The sequence below is a fragment of the Podarcis gaigeae genome (genome assembly GCF_964106915.1).
Source record: "Podarcis gaigeae genome assembly, chromosome: 4".
Lineage (NCBI taxonomy): Eukaryota > Metazoa > Chordata > Lepidosauria > Squamata > Lacertidae > Podarcis > Podarcis gaigeae.
In genome coordinates this window covers 80551819-80578976 of record NC_139677.1, presented here as the reverse complement: position 1 = coordinate 80578976, position 27158 = coordinate 80551819, and the positions used below count along the sequence as shown (strand labels likewise).

The 27158-nt window shown below is 41.1% G+C and overlaps 2 protein-coding genes across 5 annotated transcripts in view; both read left to right on the top strand.

Moving 5' to 3' along the window:
• The window catches only part of LOC310843240 (cilia- and flagella-associated protein 337-like), a 1288916-nt gene that overhangs the window by 78252 nt on the left and 1183506 nt on the right, over nt 1-27158 (top strand). The window lies entirely within an intron of this gene.
• The window catches only part of B3GLCT (beta 3-glucosyltransferase), a 78182-nt gene that overhangs the window by 6489 nt on the left and 44535 nt on the right, over nt 1-27158 (top strand). For all 4 annotated transcript variants that reach the window (XM_083736856.1, XM_083736854.1, XM_083736855.1 and 1 more), the window contains 3 exons: nt 13062-13120; nt 15947-15986; nt 20634-20743. In XM_083736856.1, coding sequence (XP_083592982.1) covers nt 13062-13120; nt 15947-15986; nt 20634-20743 — 209 coding nt within the window. The remainder of the gene's footprint in view (nt 1-13061; nt 13121-15946; nt 15987-20633; nt 20744-27158) is intronic.

Below are 27158 nucleotides of genomic sequence, written 5' to 3'. Positions count from 1 at the left end.
ACATGGAAATGATTCAGTCAACAGTGTGTATTTTGACTTTCAAAAAGCTTTTGATAGTTCCGCACGAAAGACACTTGAGTAAGCTTAGCTGTCATTGAATATGAGGAAATCACCAGTTATGGATCAGTAACTGCTTTAAAGAACAGGAAGCAGAGAGTAGGAATGAATGGCCAGTTCTTCCAATGGAGGGATATAGAGATTGAGACCTTTGTTTTTTAATTTGCTATCCTAAGTGATTTAGAGTTAGGGGTGAACAGTTAGGTAGTCAAGCTTGCTAATGATACCAAATTGTTTATGGTGGTTAAAGCAAAAAAAGGGATTGATAGGAAATCCCAAAGGATCTCTCCAAACTGGGTGCAATATGGTAAAATATGGTAAATGTGTTTCAGTGAATACAAGTGTAAAGTGTGAACCAGTTGTGATTGTCCAGGAATGAGATCTTAGTGGTGGAGAGCTCAATTAAGGTGTTGACCTAGTGTGTGACAGCTGTAAAAAAGGCAACTTCCTAGGTAGGGGAAAGGGCTGAAAATAAAACTGTCGATATCTTAGTGCCATTATACAAACCTATGGTAAGACCACACTTGGAATACTGTGTATACTTGTGGTCATCTCATGAGATACCATAGAGCTGGAAAAGGTTTCTAAAAGGGCAACCATATGAGGAAAGGTTTAATAATAATAATAATAATAAATAATTTATTATTTATACCCCGCCCATCCGACTGGGCCTCCCCTGCCACACACGTTTATCACACGTTTAAATCTTCCCTGAACAGGGCTGCCTTAAGATGTCTTCTGAATGTCAGGTAGTTGTTTATCGCTTTGACATCTGCTGGAAGGGCATTCCACAGGGCGGGCGCCACTACCAAGAAGGCCCTCTGCCTGGTTCCCTGTAGCTTTGCTTCTCGCAGTGAGCGAACCACCAGAAGGCCCTCAGTGCTGGATCTCAGCATCTGGGCAGAACAATGCGGGTGGAGATGCTCCTTCAGGTATACTGGACCGAGGCCATTTAGGGCTTTAAAGGTCAGCACCAACACTTTTGTGCTCGGAAATTGTGCTCGGAAAACGTACGGGGAGCCAATGTAGGTCTTTCAAGACCGGTGTTATATGGTCTCGGCGGCTGCCCCCAGTCACCAGTCTAGCTGCCGCATTCTGGATTAGTTGTAGTTTCCAAGTCACCATCAAAGGTAGCCCCACGTAGAGTGCATTGCAGTAGTCCAAGCGGGAGATAACCAGAGCATGCACCACTCTGGCGAGACAGTCCGCAGGCAATAGGGTCTCAGCCTACATACCAGATGGAGCTGGTAAACAGCTGCTCTGGACACAGATTTGACCTGTGCCTCCATGGACAGCTGTGAGTCCAAAATGACTCCCAGGCTGCGCACCTGGTCCTTCAGGGGCACAGTTACCCCATTCAGGACCAGGGAATCCTCCACACCTGCCTGCCTCCTGTCCCCCAAAAACAGTACTTCTGTCTTGTCAGGATTCAACCTCAATCTGTTAGCCGCCATCCATCCTTCAACCGCCTCCAGACACTCACACAGGACCTTCACCACTTTCACTGGTTCTGATTTAAAAGAGAGGTAGAGCTGGGTATCATCCGCATACTGATGAACACCCAGCCCAAACCTCCTGATGATGTCTCCCAGCGGCTGCAAGAGCAGGGCCCTCAGGCACTCACTCAGGGGAGTCCTCCCGAGCAGCAGGCAGCAAGCAGCAAGCAGTCCTTGTGAGGCTTCAGGCCCCGCCCCAGGCCAGATGGAAAGTGGTACAGGTTACAATGTTTGGTTCTTTTTAGTTTAGAAAAAAGTCCAGTAAAGGGGGGGGGGCATGTTAGCAGGAATAAGCATACAGTATACATGATACGCAGGAAGTAGATAAGGAGAACTCTTTCACTTACATTGCTAGAACTCGTGGCCATCCAATGAAGCTGATTGATGGAAGATTCAGGACAGACCAAAGAAAATATTTATTTACATAGTACATGGTAAAAACTATGGAATTCCTGCCACATGATGTAGTGATGTCCGCTAGCTTGGGTTGGCTTTAAAAGGGAATCAGACAAATTCATGGTGGATAAAGCTATCAGTGGCTGCTAGTCATCATTACTATGTTCTACCTCCATTGTTGGAGTCAGTATGCCTCTGTATACCAGTTTTGGGGAATCACAAATAGGGAGAGTGTGATTGAGCTCATGTACTGCTTGTGGCCTTCCCTAGACATCTGGTTGAGCATTGTGAAAACAGGATGCTGAACATGACAAGCCTTTGACCTGGCTCCACAGGTCTTTTCTTATGTTCCTAACACCCTTGGCTATTTAGAATCGTTGGACACAAATTACTGACAGGTGTTTGAGCAAAAAGGGTTCTTGTGCCCTTTTCAGTGTGGATCAAATCACACATTGCTCTTTTCCTAGATGCTGAAGTGAAAACCATAGTATTACATGTGGCATCAACTGATTAATTCTCCCCTAGCATATGTGGCATTAATCCATGGCATTCATATGTGAAGTATGAATATGATATAATATAATATTTAGATTTCTGAGTTTAGTTCTTTCAACTCAGTTATAGTGCTAGCAGATCTTTTTTGGCTAGGTTACAGGCTGTTGCAGTTTTGTGCAGCAGCAGTCAGGAGAATTGATATTAAAACTTCATAGTAAAAGAATGATTTATTTTGCTGTTTTACTGCTCCTGGCTCCCTCTGTATCAAAGATCTTGAACTTTCTGAGTAATAACAGCAGGGAAGAAGTAAATTGTGAAAATATATCAGTAATAGGTTTTGGGTGTTGTGAAAGTAGATTAAAAAATGTACTACTGGACAGGCAGGTGTGCTTTCATTAAATGATAAATACCATAGAATCTCCCAAGATTGCATTTGTAAAAATCAGAATTCCAGCTATAGGGAATAAAAATAAATTAAAATTTTGGAGCAAATACTTTGCAGTCCCAGATTGCCTGACTCATTATAGGAAAGAAAAGTGTCTGCAGATGAACAGATTCTGTGTTATGGGCATTCTCAAATTTTGTAATATTTTTTTGTCTTAAGGGTTCAATCCTATACTAGCTTACTTGGGACTAAGCCCCATTGAACTCAGGGAGACTTTGAGTGTATAGGATTAAGCTGTAAATTAAGAAGCTCCTCTCTATATTTGGACATCTATCTGGCTGGATAACCCCATGTTCTGGTAGACAATAAGAAAGAAAAGGAGCAGGGTATGCTTTCTTAAGTTAAGAGATTTTTCTTTCTTTTTCTCTCTTTCTTTCTTTAAAAATATTGCCATTATTAGGTCTGCAGCACCAAGGAATGGAAGTGCTGATGCAAAGGTCTTTTCATTAGTGGTATCTCAGTCTATTTATAACGTTTATATCCTGCCCTTCAAAAAGATTTCTCCCAGGGTGTCTGCATTCTTAAAGCAAGAAATACCAGGTAATGCAGTTTTTCACACATGAAACACCCTTCCCAGAGATATACACTAGGCTTGCTATCTTCAACCTTTTCAGACCCAGGACCCATTTTTAACTGAAACATGCATTTAGAGACCCATTTCTTAATCTTTTACTATATAGTTGCACGGTGGCAGTGCTCCTGTTGCAAACCCACTAGTGGGTCCTGACCCACCAGCTGAAGACTAGGCTATCCAGCACGTCAGTTGCAAGTGGGTTCAAATTTGTCAGCAGCAGGTGTTGTAGATAGATGCTTTCTAAAACAGTATTAATATTTCTAAAAACTTTTGACTAAAGGCAACTAATACATTTTAAACCATAAAAATTATAAAATCATGAACCTCTTGCATAAGATTTCATCCCTGCAGCAGAAGGCAGAGTTCTTTCTAGAACTTTGCACTGGGTCAGCTATTCTGATCCTTTTGGGAGTAATTTTGATAAGCATGGGAATTGTGGCAGTCTTCAGGTAGCTTGTGCTTGTTGGTTGCATTGAATTAATATGTCTGATACTTGAACAGTTCTGTTTCAGAGTGCATCCTTTTGAGCAGGGGTTAGTACCTCTGCACCTGTCCGTTCTGAAGAGGCCCGCTGCCCTATAGCCAAAGTTTTGAGCAGAGCCTCTCAGAGGAATGGTAGGCAGATAGTAAGAATGGTGCATACTCATCCATGACATCTTCAGAGCAGCCGCCCTTCCAATATAACACAAGTGACTTACTGATATGTGGTTTTTCTGCTTGTAATTTTCTTTCTTTGCATGCATCATCCTGACATTGCTGAGACATGCCTTTCCTCGTTCTAACAGACTAACTCTTCTGGTGTATTGTGGCATTACATTACTTTTTAGCAGAGAGATCTGCAATCCAGCCTGTAGTTGATAAAGGTGAAGACTAAAAAGGTTGTGCAAAACACTTCAGTGAGATACAGGAAGGCGAACTGGTCACCTCAGTCACCTTAGCTGGTCTGGCATTAGTATTTGTTAGAGCTGTATTGTGTGTGAACTGGACTCTCAAGTAAGAAAGGTTCTATTTATTAAGAAATGCCACCTGTACATTGTCTTAAAACAAGAATTTAATAGAAATGTTTTTGAATGTTTGAGTGGTATGATAGCAGCCTTTTCGTTTCAAAGGAGAATGTTTAAAACAGCTTTTCTCTGTCATTGCAGAATGAGACTGTATTATAGTCTTCTTCTGGTACTTACAAGATGGCACTTTGAAAATGATTTTTTACTTATTGAACATTGAAAAGTAGTTTTCATTTCCTTTTCCATCTCCTAGTGGCATTTCCCACCCCAGTTCCTGCAATGAAAATAGCTTAAGCATAAAAAGGGAAAAAAACTTACTGGAAATGGCTGAGCATAAAGCATTATCCGTCGGTGGGTGAAAATTGGCAAGCCTGATCTCTACTTTTGATTCTTATTTCTATTTCTGCTATCTGATGAAACAGACAGCATATGAGTAAAAGTGGAGAGAGGTTTAAATGCAGCACATCTGTAAGGAATGTTTTCCTTTACCTTTAGCTGCATGTTATCTGCTGGTATCAGAATGGCTGCTGATACTTTGCTAGTTAAGGTAAGAATTTCTCCCTAACAGCATGTATTTAGCTATTCTGGGTTGTGCTGCATTAAGCAGCTAATGTTGTCAGCTGATAAAATCCAAATTACAGCTTCCATATACATCTCGAAAACAGGGATAAGTAAGAAAAACTCAAATTTGTTGTTTTTCAAGGCTGGTCCCCAAGCATAAATTAAGATTCAAGGGCTCCTGCCCATGGAAGATGCTTTTGCCTGAATTTTGAGGACCACCCATTTCCGCTCAGCCCTTGTACCATGTCAGCTGATTCACCAGGAATCCTAACCTCTGGGAGAGGCTTTTTAGTGGGGGATGATGGGGGAAGGAGAAGGCAGGAATGCCAGGTTCTGCACGCTCCCTTCCATGAATTTTCCTTTGGGTTCTAAGACCCACTGCTCAGACTGAATGCCAGTTGTTGAGGAACACAAGCAGGAGGGTTCCTGTAGGCATCTGGGTCTCCATTGTGGGAACAGATAGGCCTTGTCTGATCCAGCAGGGCTGATCTTATGTTATTATTATCTTATGGAAGACATTCATCGAAAGGAAAGGTTGATGTACAGTCACTGTGGGTATTAGTTTAGAGTATTCTTGCAGCAGATTACACCCTCTGTTTACAATGTGCAATCAACTGACATGTCTGTGAACCTCAAGTTTTAAATATATTTCATAAAATTTATATACTGCTTGATTGTAAAAAAAATAAAATAAAGCCCCCAGAGTGGTTGAAAAAATATATGTGGGTAGAATATCTTCTTCAGATTTTAGACACCCCTAGTATTGAATGAAGTGCTGCACTACAATTGTCAAAGGATTTTCGATCCAGCAGAGGCGTCTGCTAATGGAAGGAGATGGAAGCTGTCTTCCACCAATTTGCACTACAGACCTTTGCTCTAGAGCAGTTGTTCCCAATTTGTGGTCTGTGGACCCCAGGGGGTAAGTGTAACCCACCCAGGGGGTCTGTGGCACATACCAGTCAACTGTCCAGGACATCCCATTGTGTGTGTTTTTTTGCTGTGCTGTTGCATGCATGGGAGAATTGGGCTGCCAAATGAGTATGACTGTGGCTGAATGCGTGATTTGCACAAGATTGTGATGCCCCAAAGGCATGTTTTTGGTCACTGTGTTCTAGTGTAGATCACGTGACTTATACAGGAGCATGACCCAGAAGACACATGGCTTGACTTTTGAAAAACAGGGGATCCGTAGTACTTAGCTAATTGGGAACCACTGCTCTGGAGAATTAGGGGACTAGCTCTAGACGATTGCAGAAGGTTGTGCAGGCAAGGGGAAGGGGAATGTGACAAAATTTGCTGTTTGCATCTCTTCCACTACTAGAGGACTCTGCTAGATCAGAGAGACTCCTTCCATTTGCAGAAAGGTGCAACTGGAAACAATGGGTGGTATTCAATCACATATTTTTAAGTGTAGACCCATTGAAATTAATGGATTCAGGTTAGTCATATTCATGAAGTAGGTCTATTTTGAGTCAACCTCTAGGTTTTTTTCCTCATTCCTGACAAAAGCAGGGGCAAGTGCTTCACTGGTAAGTCATTTGCTTAAATGGCATTGGTAATTTCAAATATACGAAATAAATAAATACAATTCCCTCTATTTCCAGTGTTCAATTCCCTCTATTTCCAGTGTATTTAGCCATTATGGCACCACTCATGCACAAGAGGGCAGTATCAACAGGACTATTAAAACAGCTGGACTATTAAAATCTTCGGGAAAAGCCACTGGAAATGACCTAATAAGAACTGAATGTGTTCTGTGGCCTGTTGGGTGATGGTGGAAAATTGAATAGGAGGGGAAATGAATGGAGTGCCCTAAAAGACGACATGGCTAACTATCTGGAACACTTCACAGGAGCACTCTGTGTTGGATTTTTTTGTTACACTGGTGTGTAATATTTGTGAATTTAATCCCTGAACTGCTGATGATTTAGTAAAATATTTGAAACATCTCAGACTATTTCACTTCTAAAACTGGGCTCATTTGCCAAGCGGACTGAAACTTCCACCTCAACAATCTTCAAATATTTTTATTGTTAATTAGGTAGAAGTCCGAGTTTGAAAGGCTGAAAACAGGTGCCTATTTTAGGAAGTAACAACTATTTGGGGTCAATATTTTGGATTTTTTGCTTTGAATATATCTTACTGAAATTTGGAAGAGAATACAAAGATTAATACCAGATCAGATCAGAAAGAAAAAGGGAAAAACAAGATGACAAGAAAAGAAGAAAGGGGGAAAAAGAAAGAAAGGAAAAAGAAGAGAAAAAGAGAACTTCCAATTCTTCATCTGTCACCCATATGTAGAAAATTATTCAACACATCCACTCCAAGATAACTCCCAACAAATCTACTTTCTATAAACCAATATTATTTTCGATCATCAAATGGGTCAACATTTGAATCCAAACATTGGAGCAGCAAGTGTGAGAATTGCTCTGGGCTTATAGTTAAAGGAATGACAGATAAGTACTGTCTGAAACAAGGAGGAAAAGGCCCACAAGTTCTTATTGAAAAGTTGTCACATGCAAGATGGAGCAAGCTGGTTTTCTCCTGCTCCAGTGGGTAGGACCCAAACCAATAATTTCAACATATAAGAAACAAGATTCTGACTAAACACCAGGAAGAATTTTCTGACAGCAGGAGCTGTTCAACAATGGAATGGACTTCATTGGAAGGTAGCAGACTCTTTTTCCTTGGAGATTTTAAAGCAGAGGTTGGATGGCTGTCATAGATGCTTTACTTGAGATTCCTGTTGCACTAGATCAGGGGTCGGCAACCTAAGGCCCATGGGGCACAAGCGGCCCATGGGGGTCGTTTAACCGGCCCATGGACCCTCGCTGCCTGCTCGGGAACCTCCGCTGCCCGCTCGGCCGGCTTCTGTGCGCCACGCTAAACCAGCGCAGAGCAGAGCGGGGACTGGCTTCCCATTGGCTGCAGGAAGCTCCTGCAGCCAATGGGAATCTGCACACGTCTCCTCCGTGCTGGAAGGAGCGCTGGAAATAGCATTTGTGCATGTGTGTGTGTGTGCGCGCGCACACACTCTCCAGCCCACCGTGGCGTCTGCAGGACCGTGAACCAGCCCAAGCCACAAAAACTTTGTCAACCCCTGGACAAGGGATTCTGAGTCCCTTCCAACTTTAAAATTCTATGATTCAAACCTCGCAGGCTGCAGCCTTTAACCCAGTTACCTGGGAACTAGCCCCACTGAACTCAAGTGATACACGCTGCTTTCTATATGTAAATAAGATTGTGCTTTGAGAGGGAGAAGTTATAAATAATTCCTTACAGGATTTTTCTGTATTGTGGAGTGGAAAAAAGTTGTCCTCCTATGCAGACTAGTATGTGATCCTTGATTTGTTTCAGGGTTCATGTGTATTAATATTTTGTAAATTATAGACTCTGTGCTTGCATGAGATATTTAAACGTTATGATGAGCCAGACAGCATTTCTGCTGCATATTTTAATTCACATCTCCCTATGTGGCCTCTCACCTGCGTGCAAAAGGCGAGGAACTGTGAACACCATGTTTATGTAGAGGCTTTGCACTGAAATACATTTTGCAATGTAATATATTATTTTCTAAGTAATACAAGGTTTGTACAAAACAGCATTTGTGTGTTGACCTTGAAAATAGAGGCCATAGAGGTGCCTTGCAGTTTACATGTGCAAAGTGTTTAATTTGTTAAGTTCAAAACACAATTAAGACTCTTTTAACCTTATTCAAAGCTTGTTAACTCTGAAGTAAGTCCCATTTATTTTTAGTATGACTGAACAGTAAGTGTATTCAGGATTGCACCCCTAAATTCTAAAATAGCGTTTCAAATTATTTCATGGTAGATAGAATTAAGGTGTAACGAATGTGCTTGGGTGGTAATTGACAGGATATGGAGGCTTTCCACATGATCTCCTGAGTTTCGTTTCTATTCGTTCCTATTATTCGTTCTTATTTATTCCTATTATCTAAATGGCTTTCTTACTCTATTTAGGTATAATTTGTTAAAACCAAAATGAGCAACCTACTGAGTTATACCATAACGTTGTTGAGAGACAGAGATGTGTACTGAGGCTAGGTATATCTACTTATTGTAAGTGTAGAGCCTTGATTTCTCTTAGACTGTTTAATTGCTAATATCTTTATTTCATTTGATGATGGTGATGATGTTGTTATTCTTATATTTCCCCACAAAAGTGACCCCAAGCTATTTACAAAGACATTCAGAGGCATGAATATTGACATTTGTTTTCAGTAGTGATGGTGGCTTTAGCTTGTAGTGACTGTTAGGTAGCTTTTTACTTCATTTTAAAGGACAGATTTATGTGGGATGTCAGCATTGTGAATCTTTTATATGGAATTACTTATTTGTCAGGCATAATATAAACTGTGACAGATCTGTTATAGATTTGCTCCCAGAATGCTTAAAGGCACAGCAACCATATGCTGATAATTTCTGATAAGTTGACATACTGTATTGAGACACAAGTTATATTTTTATCCATAGTATATATCTTAAATATGAATAATAAAGTATGAAAGCTTATATTGGGCCTGTCTTCATGGCTACAAAAAGCTATAGCATGAAACTAGTAAGTTATGGTGGGACGTGGGTGACGCTGTGGGTTAAACCACAGAGCCTAGGGCTTGCTGATCAGAAGGTTGGCAGTTCGAATCCCCACGACAGGGTGAGCTCCCGTTGCTCGGTCCCTGCTCCTGCCAACCTAGCAGTTCGAAAGTACGTCAAAGTGCAAGTAGATAAATAGGTACCACTCCAGCGGGAAGGTAAACGGCGTTTCTGTGCGCTGCTCTGGTTCGCCAGAAGCGGGCGGCTTAGTCATGCTGGCCACATTACCGGCTCCCTTGGCCAATAAAGCGAGATGAGTGCCACAACCCCAGAGTCAGCCACGACTGGACCTAATGGTCAGGGGTCCCTTTGCCCTTTACCTAATAAGTTATGGTGCCGAGGAAGAGCAAGTGTGGGCTCCTTTCTGTGTCTAGCAACTTCCATCCAGCAATCTAATCTCTCTTGCTTTCAGTCAGCTGGGAAAGTGTTAGCAGTTATCCCCAGGCTCTAGTCTAAACACATTTTTTTAAAATGAATTGCCCACCCTCTTCATTATACTTTTGACTCCTGCCTCTGTATCCATCATTTGGAGAGCAATATTGGGAACAGCTGTAATTACCATGGAAAGAGGACCCAGACCAGCCAAATATGCTAAGGGGGGATATAAGATCAGACACTTACTGAATATTTCTGTTCTGCTCTCTTGATCAATCTCCAAGTGCTGAAATTGTTTGATACATAACAGCAGGAATTTACGCAGAACATTTCTGAAGTTGCTTTTTACCCTAGTGGAGATCTTTCAGAAGTTAAAAAATGGTCCCTACTTATTTAGCATGTTAATAAATTTAAAGGATGCCAAACTTGAAATGGTTAATTCCCCAAAGAGCTTTTCTGCATAACACAGCTCATCCCTTTCATGGACTTGGTTCTCACTAAAATCAACCTATCACCACTGTTAATTCTCAGACTGTTACTTAGTCAGTGAGTTGCAGTATGCATGCAAATCCCTTTCCAAACACTGAGGATGAATATAGTGGAGAATCAAGCACTTCTCAGAGCAGATGGCTCCTTTCCTCGTGCATGTTAATATTATGTTGTTGGCCATTCTCTCCTCATGGATACAGGCTGAAGATTGAATTCAGTAGTTTAAAAGTAGGGTGGGAAAGAAAGAAACATAGCAGGTAAACAATTATGGGGATGGGGGCAGAATCAACCAGTTGGCTAGTAGCCTTATCTTCCATGAATTTGTCTAATCCTCTTAAAGTTGTTCAGGTTGGTGGCCTGTCCCTTGTGGGAGTGAATTCTATAGTTTGTGCTGTGAGGAAAAAGTACTTTTCTTTGTCTGTCCTGAATCTTCCAACGTTCAGCTTCATGACCCCCGAGCTCTAGCATTATGAGAGAAGGAGAAAAATATTCCGCTATTTGCTTTCTTCACACTATGCATATATACAACTAGTGGGCCTGCTAGAGGGTTTTGTTCAGGGGTTCTGTGTTCAAAGGCAAAATGGGGCAAAGTCAGGAATCAGCAAAAACATCTCTCTGTTAGGGCTGCTTACTGGGGTGTGGTCTCAGGGCCCTCCCATGACCTTCCCAGAGGAGAAGCAAGAAGGAAGCCCCTTCCCCACTGGCTTCTGGCTCTCCTAGACCCCTTACATCTCCTTCCCAGAGGCCGTTAAGGAAGGCGCTATCATGATTACTGGGCTTTGGGAAGATGTCACAGGCCTCTGGGACACTGCCAGAGCCCTCCTGCTCCCTTCCCAAAGCCCAGCAAGTGAGGAAAACCCACTGGGTGTGTGAGTGGGAAGGGAGAATAAATGGGGAGAGGAGAGCGATAAGTTTCCCTGGCTCTCCAATAATTCCTAATCCCCAAACACCTAAGGTTGCAATCGCACAAGTAAAGCGAACACAAGTTGTAGGCTTACTGTATCTCCTCTTGGCTTTCCTGTAAACAAAAAAGCCTCAGATGTTGTAACCTACCCTCCTAGATGAATTGATCCAGCACCTTAATCATTTTTGTTGCCCTTTTCTGAGCCTTTTCCAACTCTGCAGTATCATTTTTGAAATTAGATGATTAGAACGGTATGCAGTATTCCAAGCATGGTTGCCCCATGGATTATGATACTGGCATTTTTAATCTTCATTTCTTTTTCTAGTGATCCCCAATATGAAATTCACCTTTTTCACAGTTGCTATACCCTGGGACAAACATCTCTATGGAGCTCTCCACTATAACCCCCTTCAGGATTAGTAGGGGGGATGGGCTTGGCTGAAGCAGACCGAGTAGCAGGGCAGGCTACCTACTCACTCCTCATAAACAGCCAAGACAAGCACACTTCACTTGTAGCCCAGGCATGTGATCTTGGCTTGTGATCTGGCAGGTGAAGGGAAGACTACATCTACTTAGATCTTTCAACGAGCCAACATTTATTATTTATTTGATTTATATACCACCCTTAATCAAAAGATCTCAGGGCAGTTCATAAGATAAAAATGCAAGATAAAAGCACAAATATATGATTAAAACAGAAACAACAAATCAATAACCCCCACTCTCACAAATACATTTAAAAGGTTGTAGAATACTAATCAGCCAAAGGCCTGTTTGAAGAACGTTTTCCCTTGGTGCCTATTTGTTGCTCCCTAAGATGGGAGTCAGTCTGGGCTCCTATCTTTGTTGATGGAGTTTCTCTCCATACATATAGGCAAGCCACTTTCTGCCTTTCATATTTGCCTTGTTTAATATTGAAATTTTTCTATAACTGAAATTTGTGCCACCTGTCAACCACCCCCAATCTATTCTAATTGTGACGAGATTACAAACCTGTTTTCAGCATGTGAGATAGTGTAAGCTTAGTCTCTAGTTTCTGAGCTGTTGCTGTCTACGTACTTTTAACTGTGACAATTCATTTTACGTTGCCTTGATGAATTAGTGGCACTTGTGCTGCTGTTCAGCTAGCACCCAGGAATAATAGCAGCTCTTTCAAAGTTTAACAGCACCTCACTGCTAGTATTGTTTCTGGAAAACTGGAGCATGAACTCACCCTGTATTCGAAGGAGGTTTTGTCTGATAATGGCAGACTTTATCCTAAGGGTAAAGAGGAATTCAGATCCCCCATGTGCTACCATGTTGTTATTTATTATTATTATTCTGAAGTGCTGGAGTGCCCAGATGTTATTTCTGTGTAGAATTTGTTTTGACTTGAAGCCAAAATAAATTGGCTCCACATCAAAGAACGATTTTCTGTCCAGAGATGCATGAGAGTAAAATTGTCAGGCTACAGCAAATGATACTACTTTTGAAAACAGCAGAATTGTCTCGTGGTTGAATAAGATTATTACAGGCATTCTATGCATTTAAGAGATACTATTATCTAAATTGCTTTTTAAAAATCCTGTTTAGACATAATTTGTCAAATTTGAAAATGAGATACCACTTTGAGAAAAAAGGTAGATAACATTTTCCCTCCCGTGTTCCAGCTTTAGCTCTAAACGTTGCTGCAGAAGATGTAAAGGACAGGACTGAGCAGCTGTCACAGGTACTACATTTTGTGTTCCAGCTCTAGGAAGCTAGCATTTTTGGAGGAGATGTTGTCCATGCCATATTGATATGTCTCCTTGAAGTGAAAGAGGCATGCATAGGAGCTCTGCTTGGAGGATTGTGTCCTATGTGTTGTTTTGTGAACTGCCATGTATACCCTCATTTTATATGCTTCCATTGCGGGACAGGTGACCTTTCTAATTTAGAGGTAGCAAAGGATCAGCGTTTTTAAAGAGAAGTTTGCCAAGCTATAGCCTCAGTTATATTGTACTGTGATGTTATTGTGTCACATCTTGTGTACAGATATTGCAGGGTCAGTTGAATGGGTAGCATTTTTCAGACACATCTGTATAGTTAGTTTCTGATCCCACTCAGATTGAAAGGCAAACAAAGAAGCAGCCTATGGTGCCTTATTCTCATTTCCGCTCAGATATTCAATTAAGTCTATTTACTTCAAGATCCACCCGCCCTCTGTGCAATAACCCATTCATTTTTCTTGATAACATCTTGTTCCCAGTTATAACAACTATATAGGTTGCATATTGGGGATTGCAAGCACCACCTTCTGCTGAAAGTTTCAGCTTTTGCAGTCTCAGAAGAGGCTTCAGTCTTTGCCTGAAGTGCTGCTGTGTTGGTTTGCATGGGAGGTTCTTCATACACCTAAACAGTTGGGAGCTTCTGATTTAGTGTAGGGAAGGGAAAGGAAAGGGTATGGGGCAGAGTGAAAGAAGAAAGCAGGGTGATAATATGTCAGCAGAAGTGACTCCGCTAACTGGATTTGGCTCGTACATCATGCTCTGAGTATTGGGGCATACATGTACCGTATTTTTTCATGTATAAGATGAAGTTTTTTTGCTTTTAAAAAATAGTAAAAAATTGGGGGTCATCTTGTGCACCGAACGTGGGCATCTGGGGGAATTTTAATAATATTTAAGCATATGTCTGGGATTTTGGCTTGGACAGGCTGAGGCGGTCCCTCCTGCTGCCGCCCCCCCCCTTTCTCCCCCCCTCCGGGCTGCATGCTGATGACTGGCTCGCCTCCTGAAGCCCATGCTGATTTGACCACCGGATCGAGAGCAGCTGCCACCGCCGCCACTGAGAGCTGCCTCAGCTACCTCTCCTTGCCATTCTTCCCTTTTCCCCCTCTTCCCCTATCAAACTCCCACCCTGCCCCCAGCCCGCTCATCACCTTCCTCAGCTCAGTTTGCTCGACGGCATGGCCCGACACAGAGCAGCCACTGCCTTCCCCCGGCTCTTCCTTGGCATCCTGCTTCCCCGCAGCAGCAGCAGCAGCCACCGAGGAGGAGTGTGTGGTGCCCCAGTCGCTGCCTTTGCTTCTGCAAACTTCTTCTGCTGGAAACTGCTTCTGCTGGAAACTTTGAGGGTGATCGCCCCCCAAAAGATCAACCACTTGCCATCGCCAATCACCCAGATTTTCACTTCTATTTTAGGGTTTCATTTTCTTAATTTTAGGTTAAAAAAATAGGGGTTGTCTCATACATGGGGGTGTCTTATACATGGAAAAATATGGTAACTTCTTTAGGGCAGAAACATGGACTAGTTGTTCCATTGGGTTTCTTCAAATGCTATGATTCTGTAGGTGGAATTCAGAAAAATGCTTCCTCTTTACTTTTACTATGCGGCCAGTTTGTCAACACAATTCACAGACAATCCTGAGAAACACACTCCATTTCAGTTTGTTTGGTAGCTGCTGAATAGCAGCTGAGATATTTTTAGAACATGGTTTCCTGGGTGATGGGACTGTGAACCCTTTGCTTTTAAGTGCAAAGCTTAAATTCTGACACAAATGTACATATCTTAGATTTACTGGGTTTTATTTTGGGCTCTGCAGGAACCTTTCTTAATATTTATTTAGGTTGCAATATAATTTGGATAGAGGGTTTTTCCTTAGATTAATATTCTCATTAAATGATGAGATTACTTGTATATCACATAAGAGTATGACGCTTCTAAGTGTGTGCATTTTAGTCATCTTTATTTCATGGCTTTTTATTTGGTGCTTAGCTCAAATTAATTGTTATCATGGCTTTTTATTAGGTATTTAGTCCAAATTAATTGTTATAAAACAACATTTTAGAATGGTAGCACTGATAACATGTTTATGCAATTAAATTTCTAATAAAAATTAAGTCATATAAACTCATTTCTACATTACATAAGCTTAGTTACTTGGAGGAGGTATAACGTAGCAGCTAAAAATGTGAGTATAGAATTTTAATGTTAACCTGAGCTGGAAACTCATCCGATGGTCTTATGCAAGATTCTGGTCTCTGGCCTAGTTGACATGTAATGGTAAACCAGAGTTAAACTAACTGTGGCTTACCAGTAACAGGGAAGTATGCTGGTGCATGCCACTCAAATCATGCCCCCTCCTCACTTTGCCACACCAGGAGAAAACAAACCAGAATGCTGTCTTAGTATTATGTGCGAACCAGCATTCATGGTTGCAGAGAAACAGTTTGCTGGTTTGCACATGACAGTAAACCAGTGATCTGGTCTCTTTCCTTCTGGTACAGCAAGGGAAGGAGGGGGCTGGTGTGATTTGAAGAGCATGGACCAGCACAACTGCGCGTTCCCAGTAAACCATAGTTTGTTTTACCCTGGCTTACCATTATATGTCTTATGGTTTAGCTCTTTTCATACAACATAGGGATAATAATACTTCCCTTAGGTATTTAGTATGGCTTATTGAGATTGCACAGCTATTTGAGTGGGGTTGTAACAAGCTAGTTAGCAAGTTTTAAGCAAACCATTGCATTTTATTTTAATGTATGGTTATATTGTTTGTATTATCTTAATACAGACGTCAGAAAGAAGTGGAAACTCGACTAAAATAAGCAAGGGTAAGTAAGTCTTTTCAGTATTTCAATCTGCAGTCTGTCTGTTAAACTGAATCATGTATATCTCATACATTGTCAGGTTATTCTGTGTAGCATGTTCTTGGGCCATTGGAGACATTACTATTGTCACTCCTGAGCCCTCCTGGATCAGATCAACTGGTTCACCTAGTCCAGGCATCCCCAACTTGCGGCCCTCCAGATGTTTTGGCCTACAACTCCCATGATCCCTAGCTAACAGGACCAGTGGTCAGGAATGATGGGAATTGTAGTCCAAAACATCTGGAGGGCCGAAGGTTGGGGATGCCTGACCTAGTCCTTTATCATGTTTCCCAACCACATGGCTTTGGGTAGCCCACAAGCAGAGCACAAAGGCAAGAGCCTCTCTCCAGTTGCTGCTCCCCAGTAGTTGATTCTCAGTGGCATTGGGGGTGGGGTGCCCTTCCTGCCTAGTTACGGTATTTTAAAAGGTGGTCCCAACATACTTGGTTGTTATTATATCGCGGTCTCAGCATTTAACGTTTCACTTGTGTTGGGTTAAAAGAAAACAGTGGGGGGAAATAGAAAATTAGTTTTAACTTTTTATTTATTTTAATCAAAAGCCCACCGCTGTCACTCATTAACAGTGCATGCATGTTTACTCAGAAATAAGTTGCATTGAGTTCAAGGGGGCTTAAAGGTAAAGGTAAAGGTACCCCTGCCCGTACGGGCCAGTCTTGCCAGACTCTGGGGTTGTGCGCCCATCTCACTCAAGAGGCCAGGGGCCAGTGCTGTCCAAAGACACTTCCGGGTCACGTGGCCAGCGTGACAAAGCTGCATCTGGCGAGCCAGAGCTGCACACGGAAACGCCGTTTACCTTCCCGCCAGTAAGCGGTCCCTATTTATCTACTTGCACCCGGAGGTGCTTTCGAACTGCTAGGTTGGCAGGCGCTGGGACCGAGCAACGGGAGCGCACCCCGCCGTGGGGATTCGAACCGCCGACCTTTCGATCGGCAAGTCCTAGGCGCTGAGGCTTTTACCCACAGTGCCACCCGCGTCCTTCAAGGGGGCTTACTCCTAGGTAAATTACAAGATTACAGCCTAAGAAGATTAAAGCGGTTTCCAGATCTTCTCAGACTTTTTTTGTCCAGTGTTCGCTTGAATTGCCTCTTGACCTGGTTTCTCAATGCTGAATGAAGGTCTGTGGAGAGCCACAGTTCAGCAATGTATTGGGTGCCTCATATCTGTGGGGGCCTATACAGTCCTGCTGCTGGTGGTGTAGTGCCTCAGATGGTGATATAGCCATTGTGACTAGTTAGAATATATATATATATATATATATATATATATATATATATATATGCTTTCGTAGATTTTCACGGGTACAGGAATGCAGGTTTTGGTGTCCTCGGGTGTCTTCCCGTGTAAAAGTTGGGGTGTCTAGGCGACGTTTCGACGAGGTCTCACTCGTCATCTTCAGGCTGGTGCTTTCGGCTTCTTGTTACTGGAACAGAGCGGGATCTCAATGTTTGAGTTCCTATAAATACTGTAGAGGGGGTGTGGTGTCTAGCCTCCAATGTTCTGGGCAGAGAGGAAGTTCCCAGGCTAGTGTGCCTTTTCTTCTTTTGTTCCTTAATTACTTGAGAGATACCTTGAGAGATACCTTGCCAGACATCTGGAAATTAGCCCTCCCCACAAAAACTGACACCAGATCCAGAGGCACACAGAACGCCAACACCAATCAACCACACCAGACCCAAACCCAGACCCTCTCCACAGATGAATTACTGACACCATCCAGTAGCCAATCCATGGTGGCACCTCCGGATGCTGCACCCCCCTGCAATCCCTACACAGATCTGGCTGACACAAGCCACAAAACCACAGCTCGCCCCTATACACGAAGCCAAGCCAAAGCACAACTAAGTGCAATACAGCCATCTTCTCAGGAAAACTCTTCACAAAGTTCAAGAGGTCAAGACACAAAGACTTTAGCAACTAATCCACACCTAATGACCCACCTAAGTGGTACTCAGGATATCACCCAAGGTATCTCTCAAGTAATTAAGGAACAAAAGAAGAAAAGGCACACTAGCCTGGGAACTTCCTCTCTGCCCAGAACATTGGAGGCTAGACACCACACCCCCTCTACAGTATTTATAGGAACTCAAACATTGAGATCCCGCTCTGTTCCAGTAACAAGAAGCCGAAAGCACCAGCCTGAAGATGACGAGTGAGACCTCGTCGAAACGTCGCCTAGACACCCCAACTTTTACACGGGAAGACACCCGAGGACACCAAAACCTGCATATATATATATATATATATATATAATATTTCCCTTTAAAAGTCGTCTAAAGCTGTGGGTTTTTATATAAGAAGTTAGCTGTCTTATATAAGGACAGACTCACCAACCCATCCAACTAAGTATTGTCTACTACTCCAACTGGAGGCAGCTGTCCATGGTCTCAAATCAGCAATATTTCCCATAACCTGCTACCTGATAGCAGGGACTGAATCTGGGCTTTGGCATAGCATGTTCTCTAGCACTGAACTATAGCCCCTCCATGTTTCTTTCCTCTATTTCTTCTAGCAGCAGTTAAAGCTTTATTTTTTTTTTTGGGTGGGGGGAATGTTCACAACTTCACCTCCAGTCTACACTGTTATTTGCCACTCTTACAAATGTGATCTTGTAAAAATTATAGCATTGCTGATAGTGTTGCCAGCTGATTACTGATTAAACATGATGAAGATGATAATAAGCTAGAATTAATCCATTTAGTTCTTCAGCCCCTCAAAATGATTTGTACAGAGTTGCCAGTTAATCAGTCTTTTTGGAACATCCTTTAATCTCAAGATTATTTTTAGTGGATTTTGGCACTGGCTGGATTGTTCATAAGCATGAGCACTATTATGACTAAGAAATGCAGCAAACATTGCAGGTGTGGTATTTGGCAAATATGGGATAACCAAGAATAACCAATGCGGTCCCCTCCAGAAGTTGTGGACTACAACTCTCATTAGCACGAGCCACCATGGCTAATTGGCAGGGATGCTGAGAGCCTTAGCTTTCAAAAAGACTATTGCTAAGTCATCAACTAGATTGCCTTTGATTTCTATAAGAGGCACACAGATACTTGAAATTTAACATTATGTTAGATATTTCAAATATAATATTATATTAGAAGATCAGTTTGAGGGCAGTTTAAGCTTTTATTAAAACCAAATTCAGAAACCTAGAAAGCCTCCTAAAGCCTGTTTCTAGTGTGAGAATTATAAATGTTGAGATTCATGTTTGCTCATACGCTGTTTCTTTAACATATATAAAATTATTTGAAGTAAATTTCCTATAGTATATAGTAATCTAACTCTTTTATTCATATTTGTGATTTTACAAATGTATGTTAATAGTTAAAAAAGGTTGTATTTACAGCTGTGAAAGTGTTTTTCTTTCCATTGTAGAAGGACCAACACATCGCAGTCACAGATACCACTCTTTAGTAAAGTGCTATTTTTTGTTGTTTGTTAGTTTTAATTTTTGTATTATTATGCTTTATTTTGTAAACTTATTTGTGAGTTAGCCTGAAAAGCAGTATATAATACTATAATTTCTGTATTGCAAACTTTAGCATTTTTGTCCATTGGTTCTTAGGAAATTTTAAAAGATTACAATGAGGTGGTGAGCATAATGAGGAAAGATCTACAGAACACCTGTAATTCAACGTATTACAATACTACAGGAATTATGGAAAGGAGTGGGTTAACTAAAGTGGAGTTGTACTTTACACTCAAGTTTCAGAAAAGGAACAAATATATTTTTTAATGAGAAAAAGGTTTCACACCTAACACCTAAGCAAAGAAAATCCTATGTTTAGGTAATAGAGTTTTATACACAGCCCAATACGTATGCCTGTTGGTTTATGATACCATAAGTAGCTATACAAACTTGTATGTAATAGCGTATGTAGTTACATTGACTTTAAGATCTCTGCTACTAAGTACGAGCAAACAACCAGTTAGAGTAGCTAACCATATATCACTAGACAACTTTTCAATTAGAAGGTATTTTATTCATCATACTTGTAAACTATGTGAACAACCAGTGATTACCAGGCAGCTGTGAACCAGGGAGGAGATGGGTCATTTTAAGAAATTGCAATAGATTCTCTTATGTATGCTTAGTAGAGCATCAGATATTTTGAGAATGTTATGTGAACTCTTTTTGCATTTATGAGACAAATTTAGATTTGTTTTCAGTGGGGCTTGATGCATCTTCGGCAGAAATGACTGACTGATGGAAACTGTTTGCTTTAGGTTAAAGTGTAATTGCTTTTAGTCTCAATATAGAAACAATTTTTGAATTGGATTGAATTTGTGTGACCAGCTTACACTTACAGCGAGTCTTGTTTTTCACACCACACTGTTTGTGAATTGAAATCTCTGTGGCAAGCTAATGAACATTTTCAGCCTGGTTCAGAAACAAATGAGACAATACTATCCTTAAATTGAAAGCTTTTATATCATGTTGTCTCCACAAGTTTTATTAAGGTCAATAGATCCTTATTTCGGCAAGTTAATTATTTGAATAAATTTTAAAAAGTATTATCTGCAATAACCTTGAAACTCACTGTCTCCCCCCTCCTTTAACGATTATTACTTATTTTTGATTCACAGAACTAAAAGAAATAGTATTTGTCATCCAGAGTCAAAGGAATTCTTTTCATTTGAAGAAAGCAGATGATCTAAAACAAAGTATTTTCAAACAAGCTGCAGTTCTTGGAAAGGTATGAATAGATAGCTTCTTTCTAAAAAACCATCAAGTTATAGTTCTGGAATATGTTACACACATTTTATTTAAGTAGGCACAGAATTCCATTTCATAAAGATTCTAAGGGTTGATTAAGATGGTTGGAGGCCTCCTTCCCCCCCAAAAAAGGATTGCATGGAATGAAGTACCGCAAAAGAAGTTTTGTTAGAAAGCAAAACCATGAGCATATGCCATTTCACAGCAGTCAGCAAACAACAAACATTACCACTCCCCAAACCTTGAAAAATATAAAGAACTCAGAATATGTGCACTTATCTCATCATTGCTTCGGCTCACTTCCTGCTTTAGTCCAGTCACCAATGTCCTAACCTATTTTACATAGCTGTTGTGAAGATATGGAAGGAGGTAACAAATGTCTGCGAATGGGAACTTCCTGCTTGTATTATAGACGTGAGATTTCGATTCCTTTACTGAACATAGATGCATCAGCCTATTTAGAGGGTCATGTTCTGCTGCACCGCCACTCAAATTAATACAGCTCCAAGGCTTCAACTAACCATAATCTGGGTTGGGTTGCCTTAATCTGGCATGATTATTGTGTATGTTAGGTCCCTACATTCCATTAAAAAAATAAAACATGCTCCCACTTTCCAATGTTCTGCCCTGGAAATAAAGCTGCTTAATCAAAATCATCTTAGTCAAAGAAATTTAAAACCACATTTAGCACTAAGTTGCACTGGGCATTCTGGTACATTCATTCTTCCTGCGCTACGGCTCCTCCCCCCGGCTACGGACAAATAGAGTAGAATTTTGCCCCTCTCCACAGCAAACAATAAAACATTTCCATTGCACTGCACAACAGCAGGAGAAAGATCACCTGGGCAGGCAGGTGGACAAGTGAGCACATATTATTTTAGTTGCTCCAGCAGCTCTATCTTCAACCAAAAGTTGCATACTTGCTTGCTTCATTCTGCTGAATTATACTTTTTTTGTTGTAGGCCAGGAGTCAGCAACTTTTTTCCTGTCAAGAGTTGCATTTCCTCAGAGGTAATTTCTTGGGAGGCATGTGCTGCTGGTAGGTGGGCTATAGCTACCCCACATTGTTTCTCTCTTTGTTTTTCTCTCATAAGAATCTCAAGAGAGAAAAAGGAAACACTGTGGAGTGGTGATGATCTTGAGAGTCTGTGTAGGGAGGTAGGGAGTTGTGATGTTCCTAAGTTAACATCACTGCCACCCAAATTCTTCACCTCTCTTTTCACATACCCCTCTATTAATTCACACACTCATTCATTTGCCATAACCGTCTGCATGTCTCTTTCTGCCACCCCACTTCCTATGATACCATGGTTGCAGTAAAGAAAAGAAGCACATTTTTGCCACAGTGTTTCTGCTCAATGATCCTGTTGTTTCCCGCTATTCCTTCCCAGTGATCCAGCTGTCAGGAGACAGACAGAGAAGCAGGCTCAGAGGTGTAGCCACAAGGGTAGTGGCTAAAGCATCTTTCCAGTGGATGCTATACCACTCTAGCCCAAACACTTTGCGCTTGCACCTCCCAGTTTGTATCTACTCCATTGTTATTCTACTGGGACAGGAGCATCTTTAGGAAACCACTGGAGGGCAGGGGTGAAGCAAAAATTCTTTTGGAGAGGCTGGATCATTGGGAAGGAACTGGATTACTGAAGAGGCAGGAAGGGACAGAAGACACTGGGTGGGCAGAGCATCAAGGGTTGTATAACACAAGGCAGGCCATATGTGAATGCGATCCAACTCTATTGTCACTGTAAAAAGCATGCAGCTGGTTTTAAAATTAATGGGGAATTATTTTCTGTGCGATATGCATTAAAATAGACGCTAAAAGTCCAGATGTTTCTTTTGGATTGATGTGATTGTATACAGAATTTGCTAAAACAAACAAATGAAATTCTCTTGTTTCAATTCATCAGATGAGGGAAAGAAACAGAAAGCTGCAGCGATAGCATACTGCATGTATTCAGGGCCCCTGACAAATTCTGGCACTTTAAGCCAGAAGCTTAAAGCAAATACATTGGAGTTTTGATACCAGGGCGAAATAAATGGGAAATGCTAAATCTGTAAGTGGGGGGTGGGGGTTGGAGGGAGGGAAGCTACAAAGCACCCCAAGCTATGTGAAATGTTCTGAGAGTAATACAGTCATGCTCCTTGAGTAGTTAGAAAAAATTGTTCGACTGTCTGATAGCGCTGTGAGATTTTAATCTTGATTGCAGTATAACATAATTGAAACAAAAAGCTTTTTATGTGGGTGGAAACCTATTTTAAAACAATAAAATAGTATTGAACAAGTAATTTATTGCATCCATCTGTTAAATTCATTGTTACACAGACTTCATAAATACTACTGTGTAACATATTGAACGCCTACATTATTTCCCAGTACGCCAGTAATTCTCAAAGTGTGGGGCGGGCTGCTGTGGGAGGTGTATGGAACACCTGTGAGAGCAGTACAAAGTTTTGGGAGGCAAGTGAGGTCTTCCACCAGTAACCAAAACACAGTTGGGTTGAATGACCCCTAGTAAAATACCTTTATTAATCCACTTAATGCTTGTGGTGGGAATCTCCCTGTCGTTTGCCTCACCGTCCCAACCTGATTTGGGAGATTGGGATGTCATTATTCACCTGCAGAAAAGTTAGCTGTTGCTGAATTGTGGGTTCATTTGAGAAATACTGCCTAAAAGCAATGGGAAGATGCCCATTTTGTATTCTTTGAAAAGCCTTTTTAAGGCAAATTGCTTTGCTTCTGTTTGAAGTATTTTTCTTTGCTTCAGTGAATGTTCTGTCATCAGTTTACATTGCAGAATGTTTTAAAAATTATAATTCCAGGCGGATAAAGACTATCTTAGGGTAAAGGTTATTATAGTAGAGATTTTTAAAGAAACTTTTAAAAAACACACTGAATGAAGTTTATTTTTGATCAGAGTTTTAATGTAAAATGATGTAGAACACTTAAAAAAGTCTTGTATGAAATACCTGGGGACATGCTTCCAGGCTGAAGAATTGGATTTCTGACACACTTTAATCTGTAGCTTTTCTATGTCCAAATTAATCATCATTAAAATTACACACAAGATTTACTAGCTACAAGCTCCTAAAATATACATTTTTGGTCAGGTTGCAGAAGGCTGTGCTAAGCAGACATTATGGAATTGAAACATTTCTGGCTTGCCTGATGGTGGCTACTGATACTACTAACTCATCTGAGGTGGTGCTGTTCATGCCCAAGTTTTGCAAAACAGGTTTGGGCATGCTCGGCATGGAAGAGAATGTTCCTTTTGGAGTCAGATTTTAACAGATTGCCCACCAATTAGTCTAAAGAAAGGGTGATAGCTATAACGCCAGGTTCACCGTTCTCCTAAATTAATTAAAACTTTACTTAGACAGGTACTGCTAGAGGTCAGTACTATGCACAGTTTTAAATGTATGTGTATTTTTTTGCTGCACAACTTTCACGCAAATTATTGTCACCACCACCACCTCAAGTGATGGTTATGACAATAGAACCTGATCCTGCGACTTTTAACCCTGAACTGTTTAGTTTCTCTTGTATTCTGTGGCTAATTAAATGTTTATTATTTATTACACTCCCCCTTTTTCTTTGATGGAGCTCAGAGTAGTATACATAAACAGTTCTCCTCCACTTCACCCCAATTTTATTTTAGCAACAACACTAAGCTAGTTTGGGCCAGAAGATATTAACTGATTCAAGGTCATCCAGTGAACCGTGTAGCTGACTATGGCTTTCATCCTGGGTCTTCCTGGTCCTAATCTGATATACTCACTGTTGTACGAACCTAGCCATATAGCAGAATTAGACTTATTATTAATATTAATATTAATTATTGAATTTATATACCCCCCCATACCCAGAGGTCTCAGGGCAGTTGATTAAGACTGCATTAAGACTGCAGGGGCTATTGGAACAAAAGCTTAACTGGACAAATATGGCAATTCGACATTACATTGTCTCTTTGTCAGGAACTAGACTGAAGGGTATTGCTCTGAGGAAGAATGGTGGGAGCCCCGCTCTCCCTCTGCACAAGGGCCTGATCCTGAAGCTCCTCTGGAGCAGGAGGATAGGATCGACCTAGAGCAATGGTTTGTGGAAGGACACAGTTCGGAAACGGGCAGTTGGGCTGAGCTGGGAGAAGAGCAACCAAGGGGAGAGGAACAGGAAGAGAGAGAGCTAGATGAATCTCCCTCACTAGAAAGTATGCAGCCCATGAGCCCTAGAGCCAGACGTCAGGATATGGTAGCCTCTCAGAAGGCTCAGTGGTGGAGGGATCATGTGGTGAGGAGATTGAAGTACCTAGAGGGAAGTGGGAGGAACTCAGTTGGGAGCACCTACACGGTGAGAATGGATGCTGAATGTTTGTGCTGTGTTCAGTAAACCTCTCTGTTGCTGCAAATGACTACTTTTGCTTCATGCTGTTATCTACAGAAAGGAGGACGATAAGCCTTGCCTGGCAACCTGACACTATTCCTTGCAGTATCCATTTTTTCCCTAGCCGTACTTGGGAAAACTTGGTTTGTACGATCTTTTAATCCTTTTAGCTGCTAAAAATGTGCATCTAGTTCTATGTGGGCTCAGCCCAGTTAACTGTTTAAGAGACCTTTATTTCTTATTTTTCCCCTCCTCAGGATTCAGCACAAACTCTGTGTTCTTCGTATTGTAGCATCATTGCAGCTTTGCAGGGATATAGAGTTTCTGGCATTGGTTGGCTAACATTCACTAGGGCTGAATGACATTCACTCGAGATGCTCAACATAAATTTGACATTGTGTTTCTTTTAATGAAAACATTTAAATAGTTTATATATTGCCTTTATATAACTCCATTCAACCAATCAGGTCCCAGGTTGGGTTTAAATCAATATAACATCACACATCAACAGACACCAAAAGGACAGCAATAAAACAGCAGATTTCATACTTTAAAAGTACTTTTGCAAAGGACATTTCCATAACCCCACTGCTGTCATGTGAGACTCTGGAGGTTCATACAGGAGTATGGGGGCTTGCTTAAAGCCCTTTGCAAACAGCAAAGGGGCTTTGAAGCCATTGCAGGCTCCCAAGCATCTCCTTTGCTAAGTTCAGTACCATGCCCAAGGAATGCAGTGAGATAAATCACAAACTAAACAACTCTGTATGTGGTTTACAAAAACTAATTAACAAAAATGGACAGCATTTCAACACCTATTACATGAAAATTTAAATAATATATACAGTGCCAAAATAATAATGACATGCGCAATCTCAAAGCCAAGCATCTGGCAGTCACGTTGGAAGCCCTGCATAGAGGACTTTGATAAATGTGATGTCATAATAACATTTGATTGACAGGTGAGTTACCCCCCTTTCTGTCAAATTTGGCCCATGAGACTGATCCTCATAAAGATCCAGTGCAGGCAGTCCAAAAGTTTGCTTATCCCTCCCTTAGAGGAAGGGCAGGATATAAATGAAGCAAGCAAAGAAAAAGGAAATAACTGATAGCAACCATTAAAAATTGTTCAGAGGGCAGTCAAATTACAGAGTCATACTGTAACTGGTGTTATAGGTGAATGTTCTGTTTGAATTAGATTTTATTACCTGTCCTAATGAGCTTTCCAATGCTGGTTTGTTATGCTTGCCAAAACATAATTACAGGATATGTAGTTTCCATCTGTCTTGCTAGTGGATTGTTAATTTTTCTACATTCATTTTTTACTGCTGCATGTACGCATTTATTTTGATGTGAAGTAGTGTTAATAAGACATTCTGCTTCCTACTAGCATTTGGAGATGTTAATTGGCATACACAGTATAGTTTAGTGGAGAAGAAAAATGTGACGCATTATTCTGAAACGAACCACTTTAATAAAAGAAAACATCTTTTATTCACATGAAATGAAAAAGGCACACTTAAATAAATCGCTTGTACAAGATTCCAAAGGATTGTGCCTTCCAGGGCCCCATTTACAGCAACCTTCACCTCCACAAACTGTTTATGCAGTGGACAAAGTGCTAGTAACAATTTAATTTTTGTGCTGTTCTTATTATACTTTTATTATTGTTAGGGTTGCTTTTGTGCCTGGATTTTTACTTCTTGAAATATGGCAACCCTAATTGTTGTAGACTCTTTGATATAGTTCATGAAACTGCAATATACATATACTTTTATAAATAAATCATGCAGCCAACCATGTGTTCTGTCAACACCTGTTCCTCTTGGCTAATTAAAGCTTGCTGAGTGAGTATAACTGAATGGGTCCAGGATGTAATCAATATGCATCCTGGTTCTGGCCACTCCTGAAAACATCCACCATGGAACCATTGTTTTGTGACAACTACCACCTGTCATAAATCCCCCCTTCTGGGTGATTAAGATGATTGTGGTGTAACAGTTGCAAATAATCTTGGACG